Source organism: Thunnus albacares, chromosome 20 (genome assembly GCF_914725855.1).
Source record: "Thunnus albacares chromosome 20, fThuAlb1.1, whole genome shotgun sequence".
Taxonomy (NCBI): Eukaryota; Metazoa; Chordata; class Actinopteri; order Scombriformes; family Scombridae; genus Thunnus; species Thunnus albacares.
The window spans coordinates 1,305,058-1,320,469 of NC_058125.1; the positions used below are offsets into that span (position 1 = coordinate 1,305,058).

The window sequence follows — 15,412 nt, forward strand, 5'->3', positions numbered from 1 at the left end:
GTTGAGAGGGATGGTAGAGTTCCAGAGAGATCCTGGGGATTTGTAAGAGTCTGACATCATTGGACTTGAGGCAACATGAGGGGGTAGACTGTTGGAGGACATTAGAGAGGTAGAAAAGAGCTAAGTTAATACATTGTAGGTAGTGAGGAGGATTTTATAGCTGATTCAGAATTTGACAGTCATGGAGAACAAGAGTAATGTGGTCTGAAATTTACTAAGGACTTTGATTCGGCAGATGGTGAGTGTAGAGCAGACAGTGGCAGAGAGGGTCTTTGAGGCTCTGTTGTCAGTGTACAGGTGAAAACGGAGGTCATGCCAATGGAAGATCTGACCAAGAGGTGATATGAACAGGATGAAGAGGAGGGGACAAAGCAAATAACCCTGGGGAGTACCATGGGAGACAAAGGCTGTGGCATATTTACAGTTGTTTTTGATTATGAAATGATGTCTGTTGGAGAGGACCAGGCTAAAAACTGATGTTTTTTGATGATTCTTATGTAATAAGCAGGTCAGTCGCTGGACATCTCTCATCTCTACTGATTTCTACCAATACTTGGTGAGTTGTATTGTTGCTCATTGTTGGCTGACGTAGACATGGTGATTTTTGACTGATCATATCTATTGTGGCTTAGTACTGTATGAAGCCTTTAACCTGATTTGATTCTTCCAGTGTGATCAGATGCCATGATACAAGTACAAGCATGATGAAGATGATGATGATAAAAATAAGCAAGGCTCTATGAGGATGTGTAGGTCTATTGTATACACTGGAGTGTGTGTATAACAGTTAATTTGACCAAAATCCACTGACTACCCCGTGATAGTCTACAGTTGATATCACATTTTTAGCATCACAATAAAAACTATATGCTTTCATATATATCGATACCAGTCATCAGTCCCACATCAGTCAAGTTCAAAATGCTATTAAGTGTTGGGTTGTGCTGAAACAGGATAAAATCATGTATTTTGAGTACAAACATTTTGAGTGTGAGTGTCTCTCTACTGTGGCTGGCAGTTATACTACACCTCATTCTTAGAGAGATTAGATTTGAGAGAAAGGATTTGTGCCTTAACCTGCTTTGTATGAATCCTATTATATTATATTATATTATATTATATTATATTATATTATATTATATTATATTATATTATATTATATTATATTATATTATATTATATTATATTATATTATATTATATTATATTATATTATATTATATTATATTATATTATATATATGGCAAAGTCAAATCAGTTAACAGTTCTGTCACTGTTCTCTTTCTCAAGGAAATCATAGAATGCTTTGAATACTTTTTATGAATTCTATATGTGTTATGTGAACATATAGTATATCTATATTACACTTTTATGGTTATGGTAAATGGTATAAAGAGAGAACCAGAGAGAATTTAGGGGTTGGAGGTTGAAAGGGATAGACAAAGAAAATCATACTACTGATAGCATGTACCTCAGTGATGGAGTGATGTTGCTTGCTTGCTGGTCCTTTGAGAGTACTGTTAGTCTGATTTATTTTTGACTCATTTATTCCAATTACCATTTGTGGCCCTAATGGGTGATTTGGGTTTTTTTTTGGTTTGGTATCATGACATGGATTCTCATAAGTCTGAGGTGAGATCTTGCTTATTATGGGATTTTGTAGAACAGATGATGCCATGTATCTTGAAAATGTTCTCAAGGCACTCTGCACTTTTAAAGGGGCACTCCGCTGATTTCACACATGAAGATCAGCTTACACATCACAGTGAATACTACACAGTAGGGGTGTCACAATATACTGGTATTGATGATAACTGTGATATTTAAAAAATAAAATATTGATATCATGTTAATAATATAGTGGAATATATTATATAGTGGATATATATATCCACTATACAATATATAGAGTACACTTTTTTCCTGCTTTTGAATGATGTTTATACTACACATATGATAATATTGTGTAAATAATCCAGCGACCCATCCACGGGTCATCACACTGTTAAGTGCACAACTACACTGTGTACACAACTCCTATCTTTAATTGGGTACTCATGCCACACATCTTTGGAAAGCTAAGATTCTTGTGATTCCATTGATGCAAACTATTTCAAGATACAGATATCAGTGCTTCTGTCAGACCACCAACAAACAAACAATTACAAAGTTTGTAAAGTTTGATACAACTCCGACAAAAAGGGTCTTGTTAGATTTGCAAAGATCCAGTCGATCCAATCCAGTAAAATATTTAGTCCAAAACACTGACTCCTGTGAGATTGACTGGACTCTATCTATCTAATATTTCTTGAACCCTTAATTTGTCATTGGTTTGCTCATAGAGTCAAACAGAGATTTCACCAATTTTATCATTAATTTGGGCCAGAAATCCAACTCTGGACGTGTAATTTTGTTGGCCTGGATCATCCAGGTCTTTGGCCTTGTAGGCCTTATTCTGGTCTTAGTGGTTCACTGGACCTGATCTTCATATTGCCATCCCACCTAAAGGAAGTTCCAACAACAACTCAGAAGAGACTATCTCCATGGCTCAAGTGCGGGAATTACTTGAGCAGCAAAAGGACTTTTATAAAACTCTTCTGTAACAACAGGAGAAAAACTTCAAATCTTGTGTTGAAATTCTTGTTGACTCCTCAAACAAAAGAGTTGGGGAGCTGCTGAGAGAAGTTCATGACCTCAGGGTAAGTCTGGAATTCACTACTGCAAGACATGGGGTGATACCTGCAAAGAGACCAAGAATGATGTGGAAACAGTCTGCAAAAGTCTTATCTCACTCAATGATAAAACGAAGTAAGACGAAGTAATATTATCATTGATGGCATCAATGAATCAGTCAATGAAAAATGGTCTGATTCTGAGGACAAAGTGAAGAAGCCGCTGTCTGAGACGCTACACATAGACCACCGCAAAATTGAGTTGGAGCGGGCCCACAGATCTGGAGAGCTTTTTCCATCCTCCACTAGGCCCAGGCCCATTGTTGTCAAGTTTCTGCGTTATAAGGACAAACTGGAGGTCCTCAGCAAAGCCAAAGCCCTGAAAGGCACTGACATTTTCATAAATGAGGATTTTCCTGAAGCTGTGCGACAGAAGCAAAAAGAACTTCTTCCAGCCATGAGGGCTGCCATAGAGAAGGGGCAGATTGCCTACCTGCGGTATGATAAACTCATTGTACACCCAGCATCTAAGAAACCTGCACTGAGGCCAAGGCAGAACAATGCTACGCCTCTGACTTCTGATCATTAGACATTATATTCTCACTCTCACATACACATACATTCACACACACAGTATCATACTTATTAATTCCAGTATGTATCTCAGTATTTTGGTCTACCTATGTGCACTTCCATGCCCATGATGGACTACAGCTCTCTTTGTCATCACTGTCACAACATCCTTTCAAATCCAACTGTTTATTGTACTTGCTGTAAAAAAGTGTTACCATCTGAGATGCACACCTATCAATGAATATGAAATGAATGAATGGAGCTCTTGGACTTGTTCTAAGTGTGTCTCCATATTTCCTTCAATGTGACACTGACGATGATGACTTGGTTGTTGATATAAATTGTGATTATAGGATGCCAACTGTTTCAAATCATATGTTTTTCAATCCTTTTGATTCAAGTCTGTATAGCACCACTAAGTTTATGGAGCTGTTTGACTGTGATTCAAAATTTTTTAGCTCTTGACTACTGAGTGTTTATCCTGCGACTATTTCAGTATTAATGGATTTAATAGTTTATTACTTGGCATGCCAAATTGAAAAAACAAACAAACAAACAAATAAAAAACACCTAATTCACAAAGACCAGCGCAAAATGCAACAAACAGTTAGAGTGATAAAAAATAAAAATGTCCTGACAGCTGATGGAGCTTAGGATTCATCCATAAGGGCTGCTTTATTACAAATAATTCAACTGTATAGATCTGAATCTGTGTATAACAGTTGCCCTGTGTAGATGTGTAGCAAAACACAGAACACTAATTACCGTCAGATCCTGACCAATCTGGTGTTTATGAAATTATCACTGCTGTGCCGCGTGCGTAAATGCGCACAGACGCACTTATCGTTTCAGCTGTTGAGTGATGCAGCCAGCTGTGACACACAGCCAGCTGTGGGCACCAAACAGAACATCAGTACTGATGTTTCTGTGAGATCTCGGACACATTCAGTGACACCTGAACATCATTATTGTAACATTCAGACATTAATCTAACATGTTTCAGACCTGCCTGAGTCACATTAATAGATGTAGCCTATTTTAATGGACATTTCAGTGGATTATGTTATAGATACGCAATACTAGAGAAGAAAAAGAAGCAAAATACATGAAAGTTGGTTTGTAATTTTGGAGAGCTCTGTGTGTGCACACCTCTGCTAATTAAAGACACGGACACATTTAAGGCTCTGCTCACTCAAACAGGTGCAAAACAATGGCAAATTGCACTCAGCTGCAAAATGTAAATGTTTTAAATGTTAATCTGCAAAGTAGGTAATAATTAGGATATCAAATAAATGTAATAAAAAGTATAGTATTTGCCCCTGAAATATAGTGGAGTAGAATAAAACAGCATAAAATAAAAACTACTCTAGTTAAGTAGTACAAACTTAAGTACCACATTACAATTGTTCCCACTTCACTGTGCAGAATGATGTGTGTGCACACTTGAAGTGTGTTTTCATATTCATCTTGATGAAGGAGGAAAGTTTTTTTGTGCTCACTGAAAATCTGAGTTTAAGGTTGTGCCAGCATTATTTGTGACATCACAACAATTTTGGAGAAAGTGGTCCAGTGTTCCTCCAGTTCACATACAGAGAATGGATAGCTATTTCAGTGAAGTAGGAGACACTTTGTTTCCAGCAGTTAAACTTTTGAAATGAAAACTATTTTTATAATGGATTTTTAATGAGGCAGAAGGAGGAGATGTCAATTTTAAGCATTTTTAAAGAAGAAATAAGAAATGTATTTGTAGAAAACCCATACTAGACACAAACTATTGGTTGAAGCAGAGTATTATAGTATATAGCTTAAAACATGTTGGGAGGGGATATTTAAGAAAGACCAATACTTCTTCCACCACAAAGCCTACCGTTAGGGCTCTGTAAATCCAGACAAACATCGCCCTCTGGTGGTCCCTTATGTGTACTACCGTTTTATTAAGAACAACAACAGCAGCACAGCACGGAAGGGAACACGATCCATTTAAACTGGCCAAATAGAACAGGTTGCAAAACGGAACTGTTGGAATAACGTCACTGGTTGCACATTTTTAACATTTAAACTCAGTATTGTCTGTTTTTTACAACCACCGCCAGGAAACTCCGCTGGGTTACGACCAAGAGGAACTGTCAAAGACGAACCAGTTTTTTTTAAGTAGCCTTCAGGACTGATACTGTGCAAGAGACCGAATATAACTACCGGTAATGGTTTTCTGTTTTGCCAAAACGGAAATATTTTTGTCCTAAGGAGTCTATAGTTTAGCATTCTGGCGCAGTCTATTTTGATATTATCTACTGCGAACAAGATGGAGGGTAATAAGCTGTTGTTAAGTTGTCTGGTGTGTATGGACCTGTATTTAGTTTGGACTGTGTATTCACCGCGATTTTCAAGGTGAATTAACTTTTTACATTATATTTTTGTTGGACAGGTAGGACAGAGACGGGTAGAGATACCGCTGGAGGACTGTATCTGATGTAAGAGGAGTCACTCTGACAAGAAGAGCCAAGAGACAAGAAGAAGAGCCACCGGATGTGTAGTGAGTTTACTTCCAAAATAAAAGCGTAGAGCGTGTCCTCATCTGTACTGATTATGTGCACAAAAAACTGTGTTTTGATTAAGGGTAAATATTAAAAGGAGGACCTAATGTCACAAAATGACTGACTCGGGGGATAGAGAAAGTGCTTCTTGCTCCTCCGGCCTCAGTGGGACCGGGCTGGGTTTCCCCGCGGGCAGAGGGCTTCCCAGCCGGGTCAGAAGCCTGTCCTCCCCCACTCCTCATGGAAGACTGACATCCCTTAGAACCAGAGACCTGACACTGGGGGGAGCCTTCAAAAAAACAAAGGTATGAGATTCTACACGGTGTAAATCTCAATATGAATTTTCAGGGGGTGGGTGGGGGTTGTGTTAGGGGACAGGGGACATGGCCCCTGCATGTTTTCAGAAGGCAGTATTAGACCTCTCCACATTTTACAGTCTGAAAACTAACATTATATATATTTAAAAACAGGAGAAACTGCATGCACAAGGACCACGCTGAAACAGTGCCCAAGTTATCCAATGACAGCCCGTTTTGAACTGTTAACATACACACACGCACAAGTAAGAATGGTCGTGTTTTGATTACCTTAGAATGAGCCCTTTATATTTACATAGGCAGCACGTCCTCTTCCACAGTAGCCCAGAACAGACAAACCACACTGGCTCTAGAGAGGGCCTTTTGCAAGTTTTGCAGCTACCATAGGTTGTCCTAAACACTTGGAGGGGGAGGGGGAGGGGAGGGCTATTCATTTAGTTGCAATCTGCAGCCCCACCACTAGATGCCACTAAATCTGGACACTGGTCCTTTAAGGTCAAGTTCAAATTCAAGGTCTTAGTAAGAAACTTTGATGTGGGTGTTAATATGAAGGATATCAGTTAAAAATGTCTTCTGCTAGTTAAAGATAAAAATCTGTATCATCACTAACATGCAAGTAACAACAAGTTTTCTGGTCATGTAATAGTTATAGCATATAAACTGTATAATACCATGTATCTGTAAGCACTTAGTTTTTTAATGTCAATAAAGATATAGTTGTTATTAACAGTGCAACTATGTTTATATTTCTCTCTGTTCTCTTTTTTCCAAAGAAAATCTTTGAGCCAAACGTCCATGCTGTGAGGAAAAGCAAAGATGAGTGAGTGACTATCCATAAGATAATTCCAGAGTCCTGTTTCATAATGAAAGTTTTAAGCATTACATATTGTGTGCTGGTCGTATGTAGTGTTTAATGATTGTAAACATCATGTCTGATTCTTCCAGGTTAAAGGAAGAGATGCATGTGGCTCCAAAAAAGGAGAGAAGAGAGAGGGAGGAGAGGAGAAGAGAGAACAGAGGGAGGAGAAGAGAGAAGCCTCAGACCATCCAGTCTCACTCCATATTTGAGCAGGGTCCTGCTGACACTGTACGCAAAACAGGTGTAGACCTTTTTTCTGTAATATTCTTCCTTTTTCAGTAAAATGTAAACATGCATTTGTGAATGAATGAATCAATCAATTTCTTTATCGACTCTTCCTCTCTTCAGGTTGGCGTGGTGCTACAGACCTGTGTGACTCCACCGCTTCTCCTGTCTGTAAACTTGTGAAAAAAGAGAGGAAAGAATCTGAGGAGGATGAAGATGAGATGCTCAGAGAACTTCAAAGAGATAATGTGAGTTACATACTAGCTCAGGAGTCCCAACTATCAAATCTGATCCATGAGAGAATTTCATGAAGCCCCCACATGTTTAGAAATTATTGTCACATATGACAGGTTCAGTTTTTATGTTCTCAGTCTTTTGAGTTATCATTTAATTTAATTTTTTTGAGTTATCAAAAAAACCCTAACCCTAACCCATTCATATTTAATATTTAGCAGGCTGTACCTAACTCTGCAATGCTAACACTAGCTGTGACCAATAGGGGCACTGTATCACAAAGCAAGTTCAGCTTAACCTAACCCTAACCCTTGCTTCATAAAGCTGAACCCTGTGATCCTGGATAACTGGCAAAAAGCTGGTGATACTCTGGGTTTTCCAATCCAGCTATAAGCATGTTCATGTGAAACAGGCGAACGTCTTCGTTACAAGATAATCACATGAAACATCGACAGAACCATGAGCTTTGTATTTAATATAAAACTGTGGTATCCGTAGGGAAATAAGATTATTGTGGCAGCATGAAGTGATGTTCGGCAGAGTGAAATACAGTACATACAATATAGAAGAGAATAAGAGGCATAGAAACAGAAGGATTAATATTAAGATATTTTAATAATATACAGTATATAAAAAACAGAGTACACCCCTGTGCAATATCACTAAAATATTAAATTATTCAAAATTGTATCATCTTTCAATAATTTTAGTATTTTTAGGGTGATGTGTAGGGTATTTGATCTTATTGATAGTTAAAAACAAACAGGTTAGATAGACTACATTGAAAATACAGGTGTCAAAGTACAACCTCAGTGCAACAAAAGTGAGTACACCTGTGACCACTGAAACAAAAATGATTAAACCTGTGACTTCCAGTTCAGACTAATTGCCCGAACAAGGTTATAGAAGAACCTGTGAAGACCACAACTTTCTCAGTTTTGGCCTGGGTTGTGTCTAATGCAACATGGCTCCACATGGAAAGGAATCACATGTAAGAAACCAGATTGTGAGACTTCATAAAGATGGGGAAGGGTACAAGATCATCAGTAGGCTACTGAACAGAAGCCAAAACACAGCTGCAGCAGTGGTTAGGAGGTACAAGAGGACACATACTACCAATAACACAAGGCACAGTGGCTGTCCTTGAAAAATGACGGCATGCACAATTCACTATTTACGCAACCTTGCATTGATAAACAGACGGGCAAGTGCTTCTGACTTGGCACAAGGATTATCTGTGCAAACTGGTGTTCCAGTGACTGCTCAGACAGTGCGAAGGACACTGCATGAAGTCAGCCTCTATGGATGACATTCAAGAAGAAAACCATTGCGCACAAAACTGCCAGATTAAACTTTGCCAAAGAACATGAAAAGAAGCCTGATGAATACTGGCGACATATCCTTTGGTCAGATGAAACCAAAATAAATTAGTTTGGATCAGATGGGGTCCAGCATGTTTGGAGTGGACCTGGCCAGGACTACCACAGTGACTACATAGTGCCAACTGTGAAACATGGAGGTGGGAGTGTGCTGATATGACTGTATATGACTGGTATCATCCATGCCCAGGAGGATCCAATCTGTCTTAAAAAATAAAGCAGGCAAAATATACAAAATATTAAAAATTAAAAGAACAGAATCTCACTAATGAAGGCTCTGCTGACTTTTGTTGCAGTTCGATCTTAAGTATGGACCTTCCATTATAGTTTAATTAGTCAAACATTCTGTTTTTCCAGTGAATTGGCTGAATTCTTCTTGGGTTTTGTCTAAAACCAAGCAAAATTGTATTAAATGGAAACATTTTAGTGATTGTACTTAATTTTGTTATATACTGTATACTGTAGATATAATACATATAATAATCCATTTTCCCTAGTGACATTTGTGCTTTTCAGTCTCATGATGAACAAACTACTGTATTATGAATAGATGATACACTTTGAACCAGTAAAAAGTAACATAAAGCTGTTTCTGCTGGCAAAGCAGAGAGGAAAAATACAGACAGTCTGTGGGAAAAAAAGGCTTTAAGTAAAGAAATGAATAAATCAGTCAGATAGATTGCATTTGCATTTACTTAACATTTACTGAACTAATTAATCATCTTTCATTGTTATCTCTCTGTGAGAGAGCCTGTTTTAAACCCAGAATGAACATGTGTTAAAAAGCTTCTATATATGTAATTATCATGGAAAGCACAGTAATTCTATTCATTGATAAAAATGTCTCTCTTGCTTTTTATTATTTTGTCTAATAAATGTAATAATTACTGTCCCTGCCAGGATCCTGTAGGAGTGATGACTCAATTTTTTCAATGAAATGTAGTCAGACGAACAGTTTACCATGGTGATCTACCCCACTTAAAATGTAGCCAGTTTTTAAAAGCCAAAAAGTTAAGCCCAAAGATAACTGGATAATGCACTAATCTCACTGCACTGCAAGTCCTTGCACTCTGATTTACTGCAGTGCACCTGACACCAAGCTGTCTCTTTCTAGACCTAAAAGAAAGGTTGACCCGGAGCACAGACAGTCTCAAGTGAGGAGGGTGGAGATTTATTTTTATGAAGTGAAATGTAGCTCTTCTTGTCTTGTCTCATTCTTGTGTCATCATCTGTGGGTTTGCACAATATGTGGCTTCACAGCATGAGTTTGTATAACCATAATAATAAGAATCACCCTCACCATCATCATTTGTTCATTTGAATGCAGTAACTGATACCACTGTATGTCTTTCCACCTACAGTTTATCGATGACCCAGGTTTGAAGAATGATGCCAAGCTGAAACCCATCCAGCTGCCTCTGTCTCAGTCCAGCAGCTTCATGAAGAGTCAAACACTGACATGTGAGGAAACCACCACAGAATGATCTTTCATGCTGGTGGTCCATTGTTGTTTTGAAGTGTTTGTTATTGTCATGTTGGCAGGTACAGAGAACCCTCCTCTGTTCAGACCTCCATCCTGGGGAGCTCAGGGTAGAGCAGGTCACAGCAGTACACAGCTGCCCAAAGAAGGACAGCCATCCCTGGTAGAACTGCTGCAGGATCTCAGCCTGTCTGGCAGAGAGGAGCTCTTTTTCATGCAGTTACCTGACTGTATGCCGGCCAGAGCATCTGGACAAAAGGCCAACCCTGCTCTCAGATCTACAGCAGAGAAACCTGCCAAGAAGGACAACAAGTCTGAAGACAAGAGGCCTGTGCATCTGCAAGCACAAGTGAGTTAACAGAAGGACCGATGACATTGATATTCTTTTTGTAAATGCAACACCTATTGCATGTCTGTCTGTCCTGGAAGAAGGATCCCTCCTCTGTTGCACTTTTGAGACTTTTCCCTTTTTCTCTCTTGTAGGTGTTTTGTGGAGTTTTTTTTCTCTTCCAAGTCAAGGGTCTAAGTGTAGACTCTTGATTTAAACTGTAGAAACCTCTGTGACAAATTTGATATTTTGTGCTGTGTAAATGACGTTGGTCTAACATTTGTTGTCAGAAACATGTTTTAGTCTGTAAAACCTTCAGTGAAACCTCCCTCATCCTGCCTGAAAGAGCTGCTAACTAGGGTTAAATACTGATCTAAGTATCTCCTGTGAATGCTTTTAAAACTGCTTCCAAATCCTGTGAAAAAAACCTTTGGGAATTTGAGATTTTTATCATGTGTGCTTGGATGTCTGAATGTAACTGTGTGTTCAAGTGCTGAAGAAACAGTGACATCAGCTGTTTAACTATATCAACTCTTCAGCTGCAGGCATTACTTTTAACTCTTCATGCTAATGCTAATGGCAGTTTACAGTCCAGGGGCCAGATGTGTTAATGATGCATAAGCATAAAACTTGTGTATGCTATTTCCCACACATAAAACTGGTATTTATAAAAACAGAATGTGTTTCTTCACACCAGGCGTACATGCTGTAGATTCTGTAGATTCATCACTATGGAGCAACGCCTTTACATTACTCATAGTCTTGTTGTTGTTTTTGATTGTAAAATGGACTGCATTTATATAGCGCTTTTCTAGACATCTGACCATTCAAAGCGCTTTTACATGTCAACATGTCATTTACAATACATGTCAACATTCACCCATTCATACGCTGATGGAAGAGGCTGCCATGCAAGGTGCCAATCTAATGCACATTCACACACTCACACACCATTGGCGCAGCCATTGGTATCATGCCCAAGTACACTTGGACATGCATACTGCAGGAGCCAGGAATCGAACTGTTGATCTTGCGATTAGTGGATGACTTGCTCTACCTCCTTAGCCATCCATTGTTAATATAAAAATATTGATTAGAGCAACCTTTTTAATAGTTTTGGTATTACATGACATGTTAAAATTTGAATTACTATATCAGATGTTGTCAGTTTCAATCCAAAACCATTAGCTTTCAAAAGAGTCAGTTATGGTTGTGTAATAATATTGATCATATTGCATTTTATTTGTATAGTACCTTTCATACATGAAACGCAGCTCAAAGTGTTGTGTATCTTTGTGTCTCCTCAGGAGGCTGTGGTGAAGGAGGGCTGTCCTGTACTGTCAGAATTCTCAGATGGACTTCTTGGTAAACTCCAGATCAGAAAATCAGGAAAGGTGGAGCTGAAGTTGGGTGATATTGTCATGGACGTCTCTGAGGGAGCTGCATTCTCCTTCCTTCAGGTGTGTTGTATGATCATGTGTTTTATGTGTATTTTTATGTTGGAGTGCATGAGATTGTTGTTTTGACCACTTAACATTGTGTACCATGTACATTATATGACACAAAGTTCACTTTTGTGGGATTATTTGACACTGACACTAGTTGATCCATCTGAGCCTCTTGAAAGGCAATTTGGAAACTTGCAGTGGATATTCATGCTCCCCAGAGGACGATCTTAAATGGTTTTGGTGAGCCTCTGACCTTTCCTCTAATGTCACCATGAGGCCAAACTTTCCAATCATTCACAGTTCTAACAGGCAGATTGTAATGACATTCACCGATCACATTTCATGCTCCCCACAACATGAACCACAGAATTTCCATTTTGGAAACTCTTGCACACAAGATATGGCTCAGAGTCAATCCATAACTTTTGTATTGTTTGTATAGAGTGACTTTAATACCAGTCACTGGGGGCTGGGGCTTTAATTAGTTATAGAAAGAGCTATAACTAACAGTTATTCTTATTATCAACTATTTTTGATTGATTGTTTTTTTCTTTAAAATGTCAGAATATATTGAAAAAATGCCCATTACAGTTTCCTAAAGCCGAAGGTGACATTTTCAGGTTGCTTGTTTTGTACAACCAACAGACCAAAATCTAATCAATTCACACTAATATGCAAGAGAAAAATAGCAAATCCTCACATTTGAAAAGCTGAAACCATGAAGATATGGCTTTTCTGCTTGACAAATTAAAAATTATTAATCAGTTCTAAACATTTTTCAGTTGACTAATCAATCCATTGAGCAGTTCTTTCAGCACAACTCTTATGTGAACTGACTAAAGTGCATTTTTATTTGCTATTAAGGATTCTTGCAAGTGTAGACTCCAGGCTAAAACTACTCAACACAGATAACAAAACTGCAACACCAAACTATTATCATACAGCAGATCAAAGTGTGGAATACTGAGTTCATATATGATTAGAACAACAAAGCCATGCTTCCATTATTAACATGGAAGCGACCTTGTCTCCTTCCTTTGCAGCAACTGGTGTCTGTGCATCTGTCTGATAGTCGGACTGGAGACATGATGGTGTTAGGAAACGTCCAACACAAACTGGTCTTATCTCCTGACTTCCAGGCTTTACTGCAACAAGCTGCAACACAGCAGCAACAAGGCCCCTGATAATCTCTCATCTACTGCACAGAAACCCAACAGAGGGGAAAGTTACAAACTGTAACACAAGTAAATTTTGTTACTGCACAGAGAATCACTGTGGGGGAAATGTGCTCAAAACTCTATATAGTCTAATGTCTATTCTTCAAACTTCTGGTTGGAGGTTTATAAGGCAGCTAGGTAGGTTACCTTCAGTAAGCTACTTTTATCGTTTTGTGCTGTGAAGTCATTTAAATGCTGTTAACATTTGAAATTCAAATGATAGAAAAACAGTCTTGTAAAATTTGAAAGATTTTGTTTTTGTCTCTGTGTGAATCAGTGAGGACGCTGACAGAGGGTATGTGTTTTTGTAAAGAAACAAATTGTGATGTGGTATTTACACGGTGTCTGACTCAACCCACTTACCCAAAAGGATGCAGTCATATACTGTTACCTGAGCACTGATCACCCGATTACACCTCCATCAGCACTATACACACTAGCACAGCAGTCAACGTGATTATGAGCTTGGTCCAGGGTCCTTGAAACCTTGTAGCTGATGGTTTGGTCTGTCACAGCATCCACTGGGAAGAAATCAAAGGTTATCAACTGGAAGTCACCTGGATTGTGCAAAGTAATGTGGCACTTAATATGGAGATATTTTGTAGACCTCTCTCTTCCCATTTGTTTAATGTTTTGGATTCAGGAGACCAAAAGATGCAAGACAAATTTACATTCCTGTACTGCTCAAGTACTGCTACTGCACTGATGATGGACACAACAGTTTGGAATTTGTAACGTTTGTAGTATTTAGCAAACTTGGATACAGAGTATTGTTTTCAGTATTTTTATTAGATTTTTTTTTATGTCTTTGTGTTTTTTTTTTACTGCTTTATTACTTTATATACATTTTATATGTATTATTTAATTTTAACAGCACCTGAAAATCCAAATTTTGCTGACCTCCAGTAGATAAAGTTGTCACATTCGTCAAGGTTTTTATATTAACAACCAACCAGGATTTGAAACTTTTGTATAAAAGTTATATATTACTCTCCAGAGATCCTCAGCTCTAGAATGAAAAAAATTTAGTCTAAAAAAATACCCATCACTAAAATTTAGTGATGGGTATACCAATCACTTTTATACCTTTTGATATCTGGTGTTTTATGCGCTGTCTGTTCTTCTGGTTTCTGCCTTCTTTATTTTATTTCTGTATCTTTGTCTTTATTGTTTGTGTAAAGCACTTTTTAAGATTAGGTTTGAGTGAAAAACCCAGAAAAGGTTAGTGAAACAAGGCTTTTCAGCTTGGCGTTCAGTAACTCTTCGGTGAAAATGCTGTACTGATGGTATATTACAGATGAACTCTTTCAGGTTTATCTGGGATAACCAAAGTAAACTTTACTTTGGTGAGGTGCTTGATGACTCTCCCAAGTAGAACTACAAGAAGTCATTATTCCATAGTATCTGACCTAATGCGATGAGATCTTTGATGGAATTTCTGTGAAATCATAACATGAAGATATGATCTTGTTATTGTTCTACAATATTATGTAGTCCACATTAATTGAGCAAAGTGTAATTAAAAAATAACAAAAAGAGTAAATAATTTTCCAGCCTCTAAAGCACCAGAATGCAGGTCATTAATTTGAATATTGTGCTATATTTTGATTATCAGAAAAAAATCCAGATTATGAAAATGATCTCAACCATATTACCCTAATTTGACCTCACTCATCTTAATGCATCTGTACAGCAAGAGCCTCCGAAGTCCAGAACAATATTTTTTTAGCTTCTGTGCCCGAGATAAAACATTCAGGGGTTTGAGAGTTTGCCTACTGTGTTGCTACTTTGTTCTGTGTTCTTAACTTGGCTTTTGTGTGTGATTTTTGACAACATAAATAGGTCACTTTGTAGAAAAGTGTATGTAAATGTTTATTCAGTAAAGACATAATACAAAGAAGACAAACTGAAGTTAATGATGTCTAAATGTGTTAGCACTTACACATTCTACAAGCAAAAGGAACTGTCAATACTCAAAAGTATGTTCTTCATAACTAACAGGTCTGTGACTTCACAAACATGACGACCAGGAAAACTGGATTTTAGGATTATTAACTGACATTTCTTACACATAAAGGTAGGTTCTTTTGTGCCACATGTGTGAACTGCAGTCCTTTTCAGCTGGCATTTGATATGACCTTACATGC

The 15,412-nt window shown here is 38.0% G+C and overlaps 1 protein-coding gene across 4 annotated transcripts; it reads left to right on the forward strand.

The window, feature by feature from the left end:
* Window positions 1–5,137: 5,137 nt before the first annotated feature.
* On the forward strand, window positions 5,138–15,176 carry zgc:171971 (uncharacterized protein LOC569690 homolog). 4 transcript variants are annotated; one of them, XM_044336792.1, is made up of 11 exons: window positions 5,138–5,246; window positions 5,338–5,442; window positions 5,670–5,777; window positions 5,861–6,083; window positions 6,869–6,915; window positions 7,041–7,195; window positions 7,303–7,427; window positions 10,154–10,253; window positions 10,335–10,621; window positions 11,908–12,060; window positions 13,092–15,176. In XM_044336792.1, the coding sequence occupies exons 4-11, from the start codon at window positions 5,895–5,897 to the stop codon at window positions 13,230–13,232; spliced, it is 1,197 nt and encodes a 398-aa protein (XP_044192727.1). In that variant the 5' UTR covers window positions 5,138–5,246; window positions 5,338–5,442; window positions 5,670–5,777; window positions 5,861–5,894; the 3' UTR covers window positions 13,233–15,176. The 4 variants fall into 4 exon arrangements, with proteins under 4 accessions (XP_044192727.1, XP_044192728.1, XP_044192726.1 ...); XM_044336793.1 differs by having other exon boundaries at window positions 5,154–5,442; window positions 5,876–6,083; XM_044336791.1 differs by having other exon boundaries at window positions 5,155–5,442.
* The last annotated feature ends 236 nt before the right edge of the window (window positions 15,177–15,412 follow it).

What these genes read in the sequence shown, in the direction of transcription:
- zgc:171971 (XM_044336792.1), top strand. Translation starts at nt 5,895, where the DNA reads ATGACTGACTCGGGGGATAGAGAAAGTGCTTCTTGCTCCTCCGGCCTC. An exon ending in GAAGAGTCAAACACTGACAT is followed by an intron (nt 10,254 to 10,334) that starts GTGAGGAAACCA and finishes TCATGTTGGCAG; the next exon opens with GTACAGAGAACCCTCCTCTG. An exon ending in CTGTGCATCTGCAAGCACAA is followed by an intron (nt 10,622 to 11,907) that starts GTGAGTTAACAG and finishes GTGTCTCCTCAG; the next exon opens with GAGGCTGTGGTGAAGGAGGG.